Source organism: Bemisia tabaci, chromosome 4 (assembly GCF_918797505.1).
Source record: "Bemisia tabaci chromosome 4, PGI_BMITA_v3".
NCBI classification, from domain to species: Eukaryota; Metazoa; Arthropoda; class Insecta; order Hemiptera; family Aleyrodidae; genus Bemisia; species Bemisia tabaci.
Genome location: NC_092796.1, coordinates 21,162,671 through 21,177,010, shown reverse-complemented (window position 1 = coordinate 21,177,010; position 14,340 = coordinate 21,162,671). Strand labels below are relative to the sequence as shown.

At 37.3% G+C, this 14,340-nt stretch overlaps 1 protein-coding gene across 1 annotated transcript; it reads left to right on the top strand.

The window, feature by feature from the left end:
• The first annotated feature begins 3,107 nt into the window (after positions 1–3,107).
• Positions 3,108–13,873, top strand: LOC109036881 (uncharacterized). Its single transcript, XM_072299502.1, has 5 exons — positions 3,108–3,422; positions 4,557–4,642; positions 5,222–5,569; positions 6,337–6,646; positions 9,660–13,873. Exons 2-5 carry the CDS (start codon positions 4,621–4,623, stop codon positions 10,360–10,362), a joined length of 1,383 nt encoding a protein of 460 aa, XP_072155603.1. The 5' UTR covers positions 3,108–3,422; positions 4,557–4,620; the 3' UTR covers positions 10,363–13,873.
• The last annotated feature ends 467 nt before the right edge of the window (positions 13,874–14,340 follow it).

The following is a 14,340-nucleotide window of genomic DNA, read 5'->3' as shown; positions in this document are numbered from 1 at the left end:
CGAGCGTAGCACCCGGAGCAGTCGAAGTGCTCCGGGTGTTACGCCCGGAACTTTCGGCCTCTGAGGCCGGAACACGGACGGTATGTCTCTATAGCCCGTAAGTACGGCTTCCACGGCCGGAGTGTTTCTTTCAGTGTTATAATTACTGGTGCTTTTTTAATGATGAATGTCCGTTCCCACATTCTCTTTATCAATTGCTGTAAGACACCCTGGCCTTTGCGAATCAGTTTTTTCAAGTGACCCAGGTAGTTTTCAAATTTGAAGGCACTACAAACGTCGAGTGAACCAAAATAATCTAGATCATCGGTCAGATGCAGAAGACCGTGAAAATTGTGAGTTAAAAACTCTTGCCCATAAAGAGTTTTGGTTGATTCCACAAAATACTTCAATAAGTCTCTGGCATAATGACGATACACATTCTTTAACCTGGGATGCAATAGAATGGTCATCGCAACATGGAGACACAAAAAATGATTGTAGTGCTCATCGCTGGTATGATCAGCCAACAAGACTGGACCAGTGTACAATAACAATTGGCGATATTCTGTCGCTTTGAAGCGTTTTGCATACTCTAAACTTCTATGTTTCCGACAAAATTCATACGGCTTAAAAGCACTAAGGAAAATTAATTGGTCAGACATTTTATTCACAACAAAGGAAGCAAGTTTCAGAGGAGGCTTTCCGAATAACCAAATGTAGAATAGTGTTCGCGTTACCCCCAGGCAAACAAGGTGCATAATACAAATGATCTACAGAACTGTATACCGGGAATATTTGTCAAAGGTGTAGGGCCGTGATGGAATTCATCATCTTGGTACAATAAAAAACCTTTGTGCGTTCTGGGAATTAATCCTGATGTTTTAAGAAAAGTCACTCTGTTTTTTATGTGCTCTCCTTCTTGATTGCACCGTGTGCAGGAAAAATATCCCGAATGACCTTTGGTATTGAGGATGAATGCTTTAGCAGGGGCATCACAAGAAAAACCTCGGATAGTAACTTTTAAGTGGTGACCATTGATATCGATACCATTAGTGACGAGAAATTTAGCTTCCTTGACAAATTCAGCGAGGAATTCCGCACAGTCTAAAGGCTTTTTAGGGCCCGAAAAAATGCCTATTGGAAATACATTGTCCACTATGCTAGGAATACTAATGATAGAAGCTAATATGGGCCATACTTCTGTGGAACTGCTGCGAAAAAGAGGTATCCCATCAATACCTATCGACAGCTCTATGCCTTCAAACCCTTGGACCAAAACATTCTCTAGCATCCGAATGATGCCTTCTTTCAGACTGAAATGATAATATTGGCCTGGTTTCACCTCCTGAAATTTATCTTTAACGGATGATGGGGTGCGGACCCTGCTAAAAATGAGTGTAATGCTAGCTATACACCCACTATACACTCACGAGCGTATAGCTAGCATAATGTTATTTGCACACAGGATTGTATTATGCTAGCATTACACTAGCTATACACTCACGAGTGTAATGCTAGCTATACACTCACGAGTGTAACGCTAGCTATAAACTCACGAGTGTAATGCTAGCTATACACTCACGAGTGTAATGCTAGCATTATACTGCACGGAAAAAAATAAATTGCTGATTCAACAATTCAATTGCTAAAAACAGTGGGTGCAATGTTTCAACGTAGATTTTACAACAAAAAAATGCTACTTTAACCAGTGGTTAAAGTAGCATTTTTTTGTTGTAAAATCTACGTTGAAACATCGCACTCACTGTTTTTAGCAATTGAATTGTTGAATCAGCAATTTAATTTTTTTCCGTGTGGTTATATACTCATCAGCATTATGCTGGCATATTATTATGCCACGAATACGTTAACAATATACTCAAGGAAAAACGGTTCATTTGAGACTCTTTGAACAGAAAAGGGGGCAGGTCCATAAATACTTGTTAAAATTTCTGAATCTTACTTATTTTTTGAATAATATTCCACACATTGTTTCCTGCACTCTAAGTATCTACACAATTACACCATTATTTTGCATATTAAATTTTAAGAAATTCCAAGCTAGATCATCAAGGAAGTGCACATCACGTAACTATGGTTTAGGAAAGCTGTACAGAAATTCTAAAAAGTTGCTATGAAATTACACCACTTTTGCTCCCAATTCTCCGTCCTAGGATTCCAAATATCCACTAGGATGATAGAAGAATTCAAATGGACCATTCTCACAAGGATGTCAGAGAACAGCATGATGCGAATTAATAAACGACAAAAAGTGAAAACACCAAACAATTTAAATATAGAGCCAAAAATGTATTTAACTGAAAAATTAAATATTTATAAAAAATGAAACTTAAATTCTATAATACAGAACAATCACTGGTTAATAATAGCACTCATTTTCTTGGCATCAATATATTCACAGTCTGCATGAAACATGATGAATATTATGTGACTTAAAATACGAGATCAAATCACCCTCGGAAAGGGAAATATTAGAAATTAGGGAATTAGAATTAGATAGTAGGGAAAAATAAGAAAATAAGTATAGAAAATGAATTAAGGTTGTTGTTTTGCAGCCACTTTTGCTCCCAATTCTCCGTCCTAGGATTCCAAATATCCACTAGGATGATAGAAGAATTCAAATGGACCATTCTCACAAGGATGTCAGAGAACAGCATGAGGCGAATTAATAAACGACAAAAAGTGAAAACACCAAACAATTTAAATATAGAGCCAAAAATGCATTTAACTGAAAAATTAAATATTTAAAAAAAATGAAACATAAATTCTATAATACAGAACAATCACCGGTTAATAATAGCACTCATTTTCTTGGCATCGATATATTCACAGTCTGCATGAAACATGATGTATGGTTGGCCGTCCGTGTCTTTAATACAAAATTACCCCGAGGAATATTTTTTCCCGTGTGGGATTTTTTTCCTCTTCTGAGGGATTTTTTTCGTACGTGAGTTATTTTTTTTTTGAGTGAGTGATATTTTTCTCGCCTTGTTGCAAAACTTACAAAATAATTAATTTATTTTTTTGACTCATTTGGTTGCATGCATTTATCTATGTTGCCAAATTTTAAAAAAGCATTCTTATGCACCAGATTTCACTACTTTCGATTTTCGAGCATGAACATAATCGAGAGTCGACTGCCGAACCCAGTTTCCATTCAATCCATGTATCGCCGTAGCGCGAGTGAATGTGATATGATTAGTTGTGCAGTGTGTGCAGGTGCAAGTGCAATGAATTTCCAAGTCCAAGTACCTTAAGACTTTTCATTTAGATAAACCTCTTTTTACGTGTATCTTCACCTACAAACATCTCAGCAATGCGCTTCTGCTCGAATTACTGTTGCTGTTGATACGTCAGCTTAAATTTTTGTTCGTCTCTCATTGCTTGTGTGTGAGGGAACTCATTGCAAGACTTAATTAACGAAGGTAAGTTCAAAATTACAGTTTAAAATGCCACAGACTTTATTGGCCAGCAGCTGATAAAGCAATTTTCTGCAGCCCAGCCCAGTCCAGTCCACTGAATCGACTTCTCATCCACCCAATCCATTTTTACTTGATCAGCTTCCTATCTGCATAATTCTACTTTTTGTCCACGCTAATCGACCTTGTGTAAACTCAGTCAACCTCCTACATTCATTTATCTTCAGTTCAATGAATTAGAAGTTGGTTGGATGGACTGGACGTTGTAAAATTTCATTAATCAGCCCACTCGGCGCCCACCTCAAAATTATGACTCTGTTAGCATGCTCCCTTAATTTTCACAGTAGTGATGTTCTCCAAGTTAAAGGCAAGGGCATGAGGCCATTGTCACCTCCCTAGCGAAGGATGCACCAATTACTTACAGTGTTTTAATTGATGTGATTTACAAAGAAAAAGATCAGGTATGTTTATTTACTGTGGCGGCGTCAACATGCATGGAATGCTCATTCAATCATGATTGAAAGAAAGAAGTTAGGACTGGTTTGTAATATTGAGGACACATTATTGTGTATTACGCAGTACAAATTTTGCAGAATCCTTATCATTACGTCATTTACATGGCTCCCTACGGTGATCAAGATACTCTGTTCCCTCGCTCAACCACAGTGGAATGCATATAGATACTGAAATTAAAAGTTTGAATGAGCATAGGTACCTAATGACCTAAGCAGATTGGATTCTAGATACGAAACAATGTCAAACATCAAATCAACTACTGTCGGTTTCATCTATGTGAAGTTCATGATCATCCGTAGTAATTTTAAAAATTGGAGATAATTGTTGAATGCTATAATCATGCAGTGCCCAACGACAATTTGAGATTTCTGCAAGATCTGCTGTTCCTTGATATAATGGAGGAACAGATTTCAAAAATACTGTACCTGAACCTATAATTTCTTTAAGGTGCCTTCACTGAAATATCGGATACAGGGGCTGAGACCCAAATTCATGAAACTATGAATCCACAATTTAGAGTCCTGGAAGATACTTCATCTTATTGGAATGCATGAAATTAGAAGACCTAAGTAAATGTAGCCTGAAAATTTCGTATTGCATAGCTCAAAATTTTTTTTTTTTCAGCCGTCATTACATGTTTTCATCCTGACCAAAGTTTCCTTTGCTTACAACCAAAGTTGGAGATCTAATGGATGCTGAGGTAATCAATGGTAAGTTTCGAATGAAATGGCTTTAGTAAGATTCACTTCATGCATACCTATTTTTGTTGTAACAAAGCCAGGAGCCCATCAAGACTGCTTGCCAGATGTACCTCCACAGCACAAAGCATTCATTTCTTTAATGACATGTCACTTGAATTTTTTGAGAGGGAAAGCATGCATTCTCCACGCACATTACAGTTTACGCTCGATAATTCCAAATTAAAGGTAACGAGGATTTTTTGCAAATTGCCCAGGTTCCGAATTCAGGAAGCAGTTCAAACACAGCAGCATCCCCTGCCTGGAACAATTTTTTACCACAGGATATTCGATATTATATTGGAGCTGGTTTGCGTGAATCTACTCCATGACGTTTGTAGATTGTCTGCCTATGCCTGATGAAGCAGTACTAAACTGATAGACCAGACTAGCAACTAGAATATCTGATGTATCAAAGCATCTCTTACATGAAGCCAAATTTTTGTCTTGTGGCTGATTGAAATAGTTTTTATTAAAAGCGTGAAATTCTTTTTTCTTTCGCCAATTCAAAAGTAATGTCCTTCATTGCTTTCTCTTAATGATTTTTTCCAGGTCAGTGCCGAGAGCTTGCCATCAGAATAATCTCCAAGTTAGACCTAGGAGCTCAGTTTGCAAGGCAGGATGACCGTGCAGCATTGTCTGCATGTCTTCAGTCGTTAAATGAGCGAGGAGAGGAGCTACAAAGCGTTATATCAAATTTACCTGAGACTGAACTGAAGGAATCTTTAATTCAGCTATATGAGTACCTGCTGGAGTTTGTCGTATTCTATGAAGAAACTGTCCCTGTAGAAACTGATACTCCACAACTGCAGGGAAGTGTATCAGTCACCAGAAATGGCATGTGCGGAAGGCCAAGCATCACACTTGACAACGAGCTGATCAATTACTACATCCAAAATGGTAAGTTTCGTGACTAAATTTCAGAATCAAGAGTGCCAGAGTGTGGTGTTAACAGGTTAATAAAATTGCCAAATTTTTCTCTACCATATAAGTTCCACATAGGTATACTTTTGTTTCGAGGATCGTCATCTATAAGCCTCTGAAATGTCTTTTCACCTATTTTTGACAAGAATGCATACTATTATTCCAGAGAGTATTTTTTATACTCGCAGTGTTTCTATTTTCTCTGAAAGTTAAGTACGTCCAATGGGTTCTCAAGATATTTGCATACCTGGCACACACAAATCGCTTTCAATTTTATGATGACACGCAACGGTTTATTATATTATGTACTTATGCATTAAGGTAAAAAAAATCCACGCTTTTTAACTGTTCAGTCAAAGTTCACGTCTACATGAACGGCTTAAATTTTGGTTTGTCATAACTCAGAATTTCTGAGACCAATTATTTTATTCTTGGTTTTACTCTCTATCCATTGTCATGTATAATGATAGTGGATAGACTTTTTTTCAAGCTTTTTTTTGTTCTCGCAAGACGGTATTTCTTCCTTATGGGAAAATGTTTTATATTCCTCACTAATTTCAAAATGAGCCAACAAAAAAGTTCTTTTCTGTTTGTAATTACCTCTCAGTAGGCCCTCCCATTTCTCATGTTTGCCGCTAGAATATTTAATTTTTGTGAGATTGGGAATTTTTTTCACTCCTAGTATTAAGGTTAAAATGTAAATGACTAAATCAAAAATGTTGAAAACTATTTAATAATTGCAGGTGTTTCCAAGCAAAAAATAGCCGATTCATTTGGGATTTCACGGAGTACGCTGCAACGTAAAATTGGCCCCAGAAATATTCCCACTTTAAGTGATGAAGACCTCCAAAACATGATTGTAAGGATGAAAGATGAAGATCCACATTGCGGCCAGCCCTACATCTCAGGTGAAATAAGGGCTCTAGGGTTTTATGTCCCCCGCAGTAGGGTTCGGAAACAATTGAGAATCGTTGATCCAGTTGGAACTGTTCGGAGACGAAGAGTTATCACAAGAAGGAGGCGATATCGGGTGAAAGGACCTAATTACATCTGGTTAGTATCTATATTTTTATTTTTGCCCCTTGTAATTTTTAAAACTGCTAAAACCCAACAAATTTAAAGGGGTAAAGAATCCGGCCAAGGTCTTAAACTTAGGGAACCAAATTTTCTTGTTATCTCGAACAGGAACGGAACCATTATACTTCACTGCAAATCGCTTGTAGGCCCCTTCATCAATGAGTAATGCAACAGTCGTGACTTGTGTGTATATGTGAAGCCCTTGCAGGATGCAGGGTAACTAAGTATTTGCATTTTTTATTGAAACTAAAAAGAAAAAGGTATGGGTTTTCCTGAGCCTTTTATGTGCTCCAAAACAATATGAAATATGTTATCGCACCAAGTCCATCATTTTTCGATTCAAGTCGTACATATGCTTTTTAAACAGTAGGAATTAAATTCTCGACGGCTGGCTGAAGTCCAGTATTTATCTTCAGAATAGTCTCCTTCATTAATGAGTGATGCAACAAGCGCGACATTTGTCTGTGCTTAGCTCTTGCAGAAGCCTTTTTCTTTACCTTTGCCAAATTTTGAAGAATCACTGACGTGTCCACCACAATGCTATGGTCTACAATGAGAACTCTTTGTTCAATGCACTTTTTCCCTAAACCCCCATTTGTTGGAGTTACGGGGCATTTTTGGAGGCAAGGAACCCCACACATTCCTTATGGGGAATGGCTCTCGGTAAAAGCTGATGTAACTTGGATATGTTGCTTAGCTAGTCATTCTGATCAAAAGCTCTCATGGGCCGAAAGAGACCCCACGAGCGGTTTTCAGCTATTCGCCGTTTTATGTTCGTAAATTGAGGGTTTGCTGGCCGGACAATTGTGGGGTATTTCTCGTGCCCTTCCCTTTTAGTCCACTCCGGCCGCTCTCCACTTCCCCACCACCCAGGAGGCCCAGACTCCGACGCTCACGAGGCTTTGCTCATCGTAACCCGGCCAGAGGGTGTTATCTGGGTGGTGATAAGACTTCCAGTCCGAGCCTCGGGTGCGGGCGGCAGGGAAGCGGAGAGCGGCCGGAGTGGACTAGAAGGGAAGGGCACGCACGAGAAGTACCGCACAATAGTCCGGCCAACGCAACTTCAATTTACGCACATAAAACGGCGAATATCTCGAAAACCGCTCGTGGGATCCCTTTCGGCCCATGAGAGCTTTTGATCAGAATGACTAGCTGAGTAACAAATCCAAGTCTCATCAGATTTTACTGAGAGCCATTTCCCATAAGGAATGTGCGGGGTTCTTTCAATTAAACACTGAAGGCGTTGAAATTATCTGATTTCCAAAATCTATAATTTCCCTTGAAGAAGAGATCAAGACCTTTCTGTTGATGTGGCACATGACCCCTGTTGGCCCCATATTGTGGGGCCCACGACCGCAAAAATTTTGGGGCTTAGGAGGGCCATAACCAAAAATTTCCAATGCAGGGTGTCTGCAGGTCTGGAAAACCGGGAAAAATCAGGGAATTTGATCACTGTCTGGAAAACCGGGAAAAGTCAGGGAATTCGATCGAAAACCGGTGAAAGTCAGGGAATTTTCGCAATTCGAACATTTCGCGGCTATTTTTGCTCGTCACTGCCGAATTGGCCGAGTAGCGCGTTCGCGTGGCTGATAATATAAACTGCTCTGTTCAACCAGTTTGCAACACGGCCAACAATACGTTGATATAAGGAATGGACTCTATTGAATTAATGGACCTTTAAAAAAAAAAAAATATCCCGAAGCAAGCAAATTTACCTAAAATCGAGAAGAGACTCGTATTTCAGGGCATTAAGTAATATGCCAATATTTATGAAATTACCAGGATGAACTATAGTTTGAATTTTCAAAAGTATACGGGGCGATATGTCACAAAGAGACCGTAGTAGAGCTTAAAAATTAAATTTTGAAGGTGAATTTTGCTCTGAGTATACCATTTTGGAATTAGCTTTATTTTGAGTATTTAGGATCTCGTTCCTTTCAAAAGTATTACTCAACTCCTTCCAACGCTATGGTAATTCAGAATATGACTTTACGGGGTCATTCCTAAGGATAGTTTTTTTTTAATATTTTCTAACTAGCTCATCGTAAGGCTAAACCCAAAAAGTCAGGGAATTTTGTCATTTTTTGTCATTTTTTGTCATGGAAAACCTGGAATTGTCAGGGAATTTCATTTTGAAAATTTTGTAGACACCCTGCAATGGTAAGGGTATGCTTTGACTTCAGATTTTGATTGTATGCGACAAGTTACATAGAATTGATATGGCATGTGGCCTTCTTGCCCCAAATTATCTTACAATCCCATCGCTCTTTAAGGAGCCGTTTATCTTTGGAGAAAAAAAAGGCGGAAAAAATGAGGCAATTAGGCCATATGCTGTATCATTTCTACTTAACTTTTCCCATGAAATCAAAACATACCCTTACCATCGGAACTTTTTGACTTCCCAAGTCCCAAAGTCGTGCGGGCCATGGACTCACAATTTTGGATCAACGGGTCATTTGCCACATCAAGAGAAAGGCCTTAATTTCTTCTTCCAGAGAAATATCAGATTTTGGAAATTGGATAATTTTAACGCTTTCAGTGTCCAATTGAAATTTCCCCCAAAACTGCCCTGTAACTCCAACAAATGGGGGTCTAGGGAAAAAATGCATCGAACAGAAAGTTCTCATTTTTGACCATAGAATTCGAATCTGAAGTCAAAACATGCCCTTCCCATTTGAAGTATGCAAGAAACGGGGGGTACCTCCCTTAACCACCCCCCGGGGGTTTTGGAAGACTGTAAATATTTTCATTAAATTTTACCACCAAACAGTTTACGTTCCGACGCTCAATATTCGGCCATTTCCGAGAAAAAGATAGTGGATGGATGCTCTGGAACACCCGGTATTTGTATTAGATAAACGATCTAGTGAGGACCTCTATAATTTAATACCTTGCATCTACTTGTGCTTGTCATGCCTCCTTTATAACAAATATATCATTCCTAATATTAATTACAAAAATAATTTCCCATCAAATTTGCTTTTTACAGGAATATGGATGCAAATGAGAAGTTGCAACCCTTTGCTATGTACATCCATGGTGCTGTTGATGGTTACAGCCGTAAGGTTATGTATTTGAAGATTTCCAGAGACAAAAAAGCTTCCACCGTGAAAAAGGCATTCAAAGCAGCAACTCAGCGATTTGGGTGGCCGAAACGGGTTAGGAGTGATAAAGGGCTAGAGAACACTGGTGTTGCTAGGTGTATGTTAGAGCGCCGAGGACCGGAGACGAGACCTTTTATCACGGGCCGGTCCGTCCACAATGTACGGATTGAAAGATTTTGGAAAGAGGTGAATAAAATAACATTGAGGTTCAAGGTTTTATTTGAAAACCTTGAATCAATTGAAGCTTTAAATTTAGATGAAGATGAGCAAGTTTTTTATTTGCACTATACTTTCATTCCTGTGATTCAAAAGTTCTTGGATCGTTTTGCGTCCAGATGGAATGCCCACAAAATAAGGACTGCAAATTACACTGCGCCCAATGTTTTATATAGGTGTGGCAAAAAAGCGCCTGATTTGGAAGAAGATCTTGACCCCTCTGATAGTGATAGTGATACGGATGATAATACTGACTTGAATGAAACAGAACAGATATGGCATGAAAGAGCAGAAATGTTTTTTCCAAATCCTGAAAATTTCGACGAATATGAATCTGTGCAGAATTTTATAACTTTAAGCCGTAACGAGTAATGTTTTGTGATATCGGCATTTCATTCTGAACCAATTCTTGTTGCTTGCTTTAGTTCCAAGTCAGAAATTTAAACGACCCCTTTTTTAAAACAGAAAAAAATAGCACCAACAATGATGAAATTTTTACACTCCAGAAAATTGGCTGTTCACTTAAAACAAGTCCATCTACTGAAGGATCCCATGGCAGATTGCCACTCTTTGCATGAATGCATTCACCTCATTTTTCATTAATTCTTCTTCTGCTGTTTTCTAATCGGCTATTGCTTGAATTTCCTTCCGTCCATTAAGTGGAAAATCTGGTTTTGCTGTTTCCGAAAGTGCTGAGCCTCAATTTTCCGCGCGTTTAAGAACATGAAAAACTTCCAGGTGACAGATATGTCTAAGTTGGCATTGAGTTGAGATTTTCTTCCTATGATTTTTGAGATTAATTGTTACGCTTGTTCAAGAACTCACTGCTGTTGATGAATTTGTAATGTAATTTCTGATTCTGTTTCCAACTGCATTTGTCTGGCATGCGTTTCGTGCTCTCGCCAAAGGATGTTCCGTTGCTTCTCGCTCCTGCGAATTTACTACTTTTTACTGTAGTTTGATAGGTTTGAAGTGGCCAAAAAATTTGTTTCTTATACCTACCGATAGCTTTAGATCGCGACTCTGTGTTTCTTACAGTGACTCCCTTTGTACTTTGTGTCACCAGAAGATATTTATCTTTTTGTGATTGGTCCACGGCGTGATTTTTAGTGATTATATAACTGTTTTGTCTTGTTTCGAGTCTTATCAGCTCGTTATCAGCACTTTTTAACAAAACTTGACACCGCTGCTGCAATCCATGCACATGTCAGAACTGCTTATCTAAACTCTGCTTAGACTGTTTATTCTTTTTTATTTCGTTCGTGTTACATATGCTGCACTAGACTTGCCTTTTTACTATTTCTATGTAGTCGGTCTATTTAATTTTTGCCTCGGTAAACAACAAAGGCTTATCATGTCTTCGTTCATCGTTTTGCCGGAATATGTTTGCAAGCATAAACTAGAATTCAAAAACTGTGAATCTTGCCAAAAACTCAATTATGTACAACTACCTTGCCAACATCGAGAGGCTGGATATTTATGCGATACTTGCTATAAATTAATCCTTTTTAATGATGAAGATAAACTCCCCTGCTAAGTTCGGGAATGTGTTATGAGGCGTGGATCGTTGGACTATTTAAAGAAACATCATCCTGGACTCTTTAGTACTCTCCTTACAGAATACTCACAGCTATTTCAGTCTCCCAGTTTACCTCAGGCTATAAGCATATCTGATCGGAACAAGCTAGCATCAGTGACCCAAACTTCCGACTTCTCTGCACCATCTTCATCGACTCATAATCAACAGTCTAACCAGACTAGAGATGATTCTCAACAAACTGATAAATCAGCCAAAATGTCTTTTCTTTCCAGAAAAAAAATTGCCTCTTCCAGTTTGAAGGAAATTTAAAATGCCAACACAATAGACTTTTATTATCTTGTAATTCTTGTTTGCCTATGTCATTGGCTGATCTTAAAGACAAGTCTGAATGTCTGCATAGAGTCCCAATTTTTGAATGCAATCATTGTAAACAACTTGTTCTAGTGCTAAGAAGAGGAAAAGAATATGCGCCCACTAAAGTAATTACTAAAGCTGATTATATCTCCCTTAGTCTAAAAAACCAGTTACTAAAAAACCTAAATTAGACCCTATATCGAATGATAATAATAGCCATAATAAAACTAATAATGATACCCTACAGAATAAAGTGCCCCAAGAATCAAAGCCAGAAAATACCAAAAGAAGTTTCAAAGTCCTTTCAATAGAACCAGAAGTGGAAAAAATGGAAACTGAAACAGAAATAATAAACTCAGTAATAGAAAATAATAACTCCAAAGAAGAAAATAACCTTGACGCCAAGAATGAAAACCAAAAACCTCCTCCAATCTTTATAATGCATGAAAATCCAGAAGAAATTAAGAAGATACTCAAAGACTACAAATTCGATTTCCTTTTAAAAGTTAGCTCTAAAAAACAAACAAAAATTGTACTAAAGTCAATACCAGAGCACAGGATCTTAGCCCAAAAATTAAATGAACTAGGAATCGAATTTTTTACCTTTCAAAGTTTTAGTGGAAAAATAACAAGAAGAATTATTCGAGGACTACCGATCAATTTTGATAAAGAAATCCTCAAACTAGAGCTAGAAAAACATGAACCAATAGAAGTTAAAAATATCCAACAACTCCGACATAGATTCACTAAAGCACCGATCCCTCTCTTTAAAATAGATATTAAAAGTAATAATAACGCTTGGAAAAAATTAGATGAGATAAAAATAATTAATGAATATGAAATTAAGATAGAAAGAATAGGGATCAAACAAATTGATATTCCTATCTGCAAAAATTGCCTCCAATATGGATATACAAAGAACTTTTGTTACCGTAAAATAATATGGTTAATCTGCAACGATCATCATTTTAGTTCAGAATGTGAGAAATCTAAACAGAGTGAGTGGAAGCCTGTGTGCTTGCACTACAAAGAACATCACTTTACGACCTGGAAGGGTTGTAAATTTTACAAGAAATTAAGGAAGCAGAGAATACACCAATATAAAAAAGTTGCAGAAGAATGTAAAAATATAATACTAGAAGAAAAGACATTTAGCAGATAGGATTAAGACCCAAACCCAAGAAGACGAGAATTTCTCAAATAAAAATAAAATTAGTAATAATGATATTAAAAAATTAAAAAATGAAGTTAGTTAAAATCTAGAGTTAAAATATTAGGAGGAATTCTCTTGTCTTAAAAAAGAAATAATCTCTCTGAGAAGAGAGATCGTAGCATTGAAAACAAAGTTAACCCCATCTTAGACGAGATGCTACGAGTCTTTAATTGTTAACATTAGTTAAAAGCTGTTCCTTATCTCATTTGATAAATACCAACACTCTGGAAACAGAGAGTGGAATTATTATTATTACGTAGTTGCCCTTTCCCAAATAATTTTTGGATTGCTTTTTCGTAGTTCATAAACAGTTGTATCTATATCTGATTGTCAGATGAATTTAATTCTGTTGGAGGTTAACCATTCCTCAGTGATTCGTAGATAGTACCATATCCGGAATTTTTACCTTCCGTGTGTAGGTTTTGTCGGATATTGCTTGACTCCCTGTTATGGAAATCTTCATTGATTCCTAAACATTGCAGATTTGGACTCTTCGAAAGTCCCAGTTGCTCCGTATATATAAATTTTGATTTTATTGATAAGTCGTTTAATCTAGTCTGATGTCTATTGACTCATCGCTCATTAGCAGCTGTACATATCGGCAATATAATCCAAGAGATTGAAGCCGTAATAGATTAAGTTTAAGTTCAGTATTTATTGTATAAATCCTTGTATTTTTTCTTGATCTCTAAATTATAATAAGAAAAAAAAAAGAAAAAAAACTGCATTTGTCTGACCACATTTCTTATTAAAGCTTTTAGTGATGAAGGTGTCAACATTTTAGTTTATTTCAATGCTCCATTAATCTGTTCCTGAAATGTTAGGGATCGAAACTCCTCGATGGTTCATGTAAGAAAATTTACCTTCTTTAAAAGAGTAATTATTTTCAAATTAATTTATCAACTGAGAATTTTGTTTTCCATTTGAGACATGCTTCCTATGATTAAATGGTGTCATTGTGCTGAACAAGTGGCAGGTACTTACGGGAAATTTATTTGCTTAAGGTTTTAAACTGAAGTTTACGTACCAGCCTCTAGAACGTAGCCACATTCTAATACTTGCCTCGAAAAAATTAATGATGCTCTTAAGAAATGGAACGAGAGTCCCTCTGCTTTCCATTCAAGAACACTTTATAACAAATCTAGATTCTCATACTTATTATCAGTTTTAGGACCAGAGAAGAGGCAACTTTCACGACGTCCTTGAAGGAAATATACTCGGACATACGTGTTCGAAGAGTCCT

Coding starts and splice junctions, on each gene's coding strand:
- LOC109036881 (XM_072299502.1), top strand. CDS start 4,621: ATGGATGCTGAGGTAATCAATG. Junction 4,643..5,221: donor GGATGCTGAGGTAATCAATG/GTAAGTTTCGAA, acceptor GATTTTTTCCAG/GTCAGTGCCGAGAGCTTGCC. Junction 5,570..6,336: donor CAATTACTACATCCAAAATG/GTAAGTTTCGTG, acceptor TAATAATTGCAG/GTGTTTCCAAGCAAAAAATA.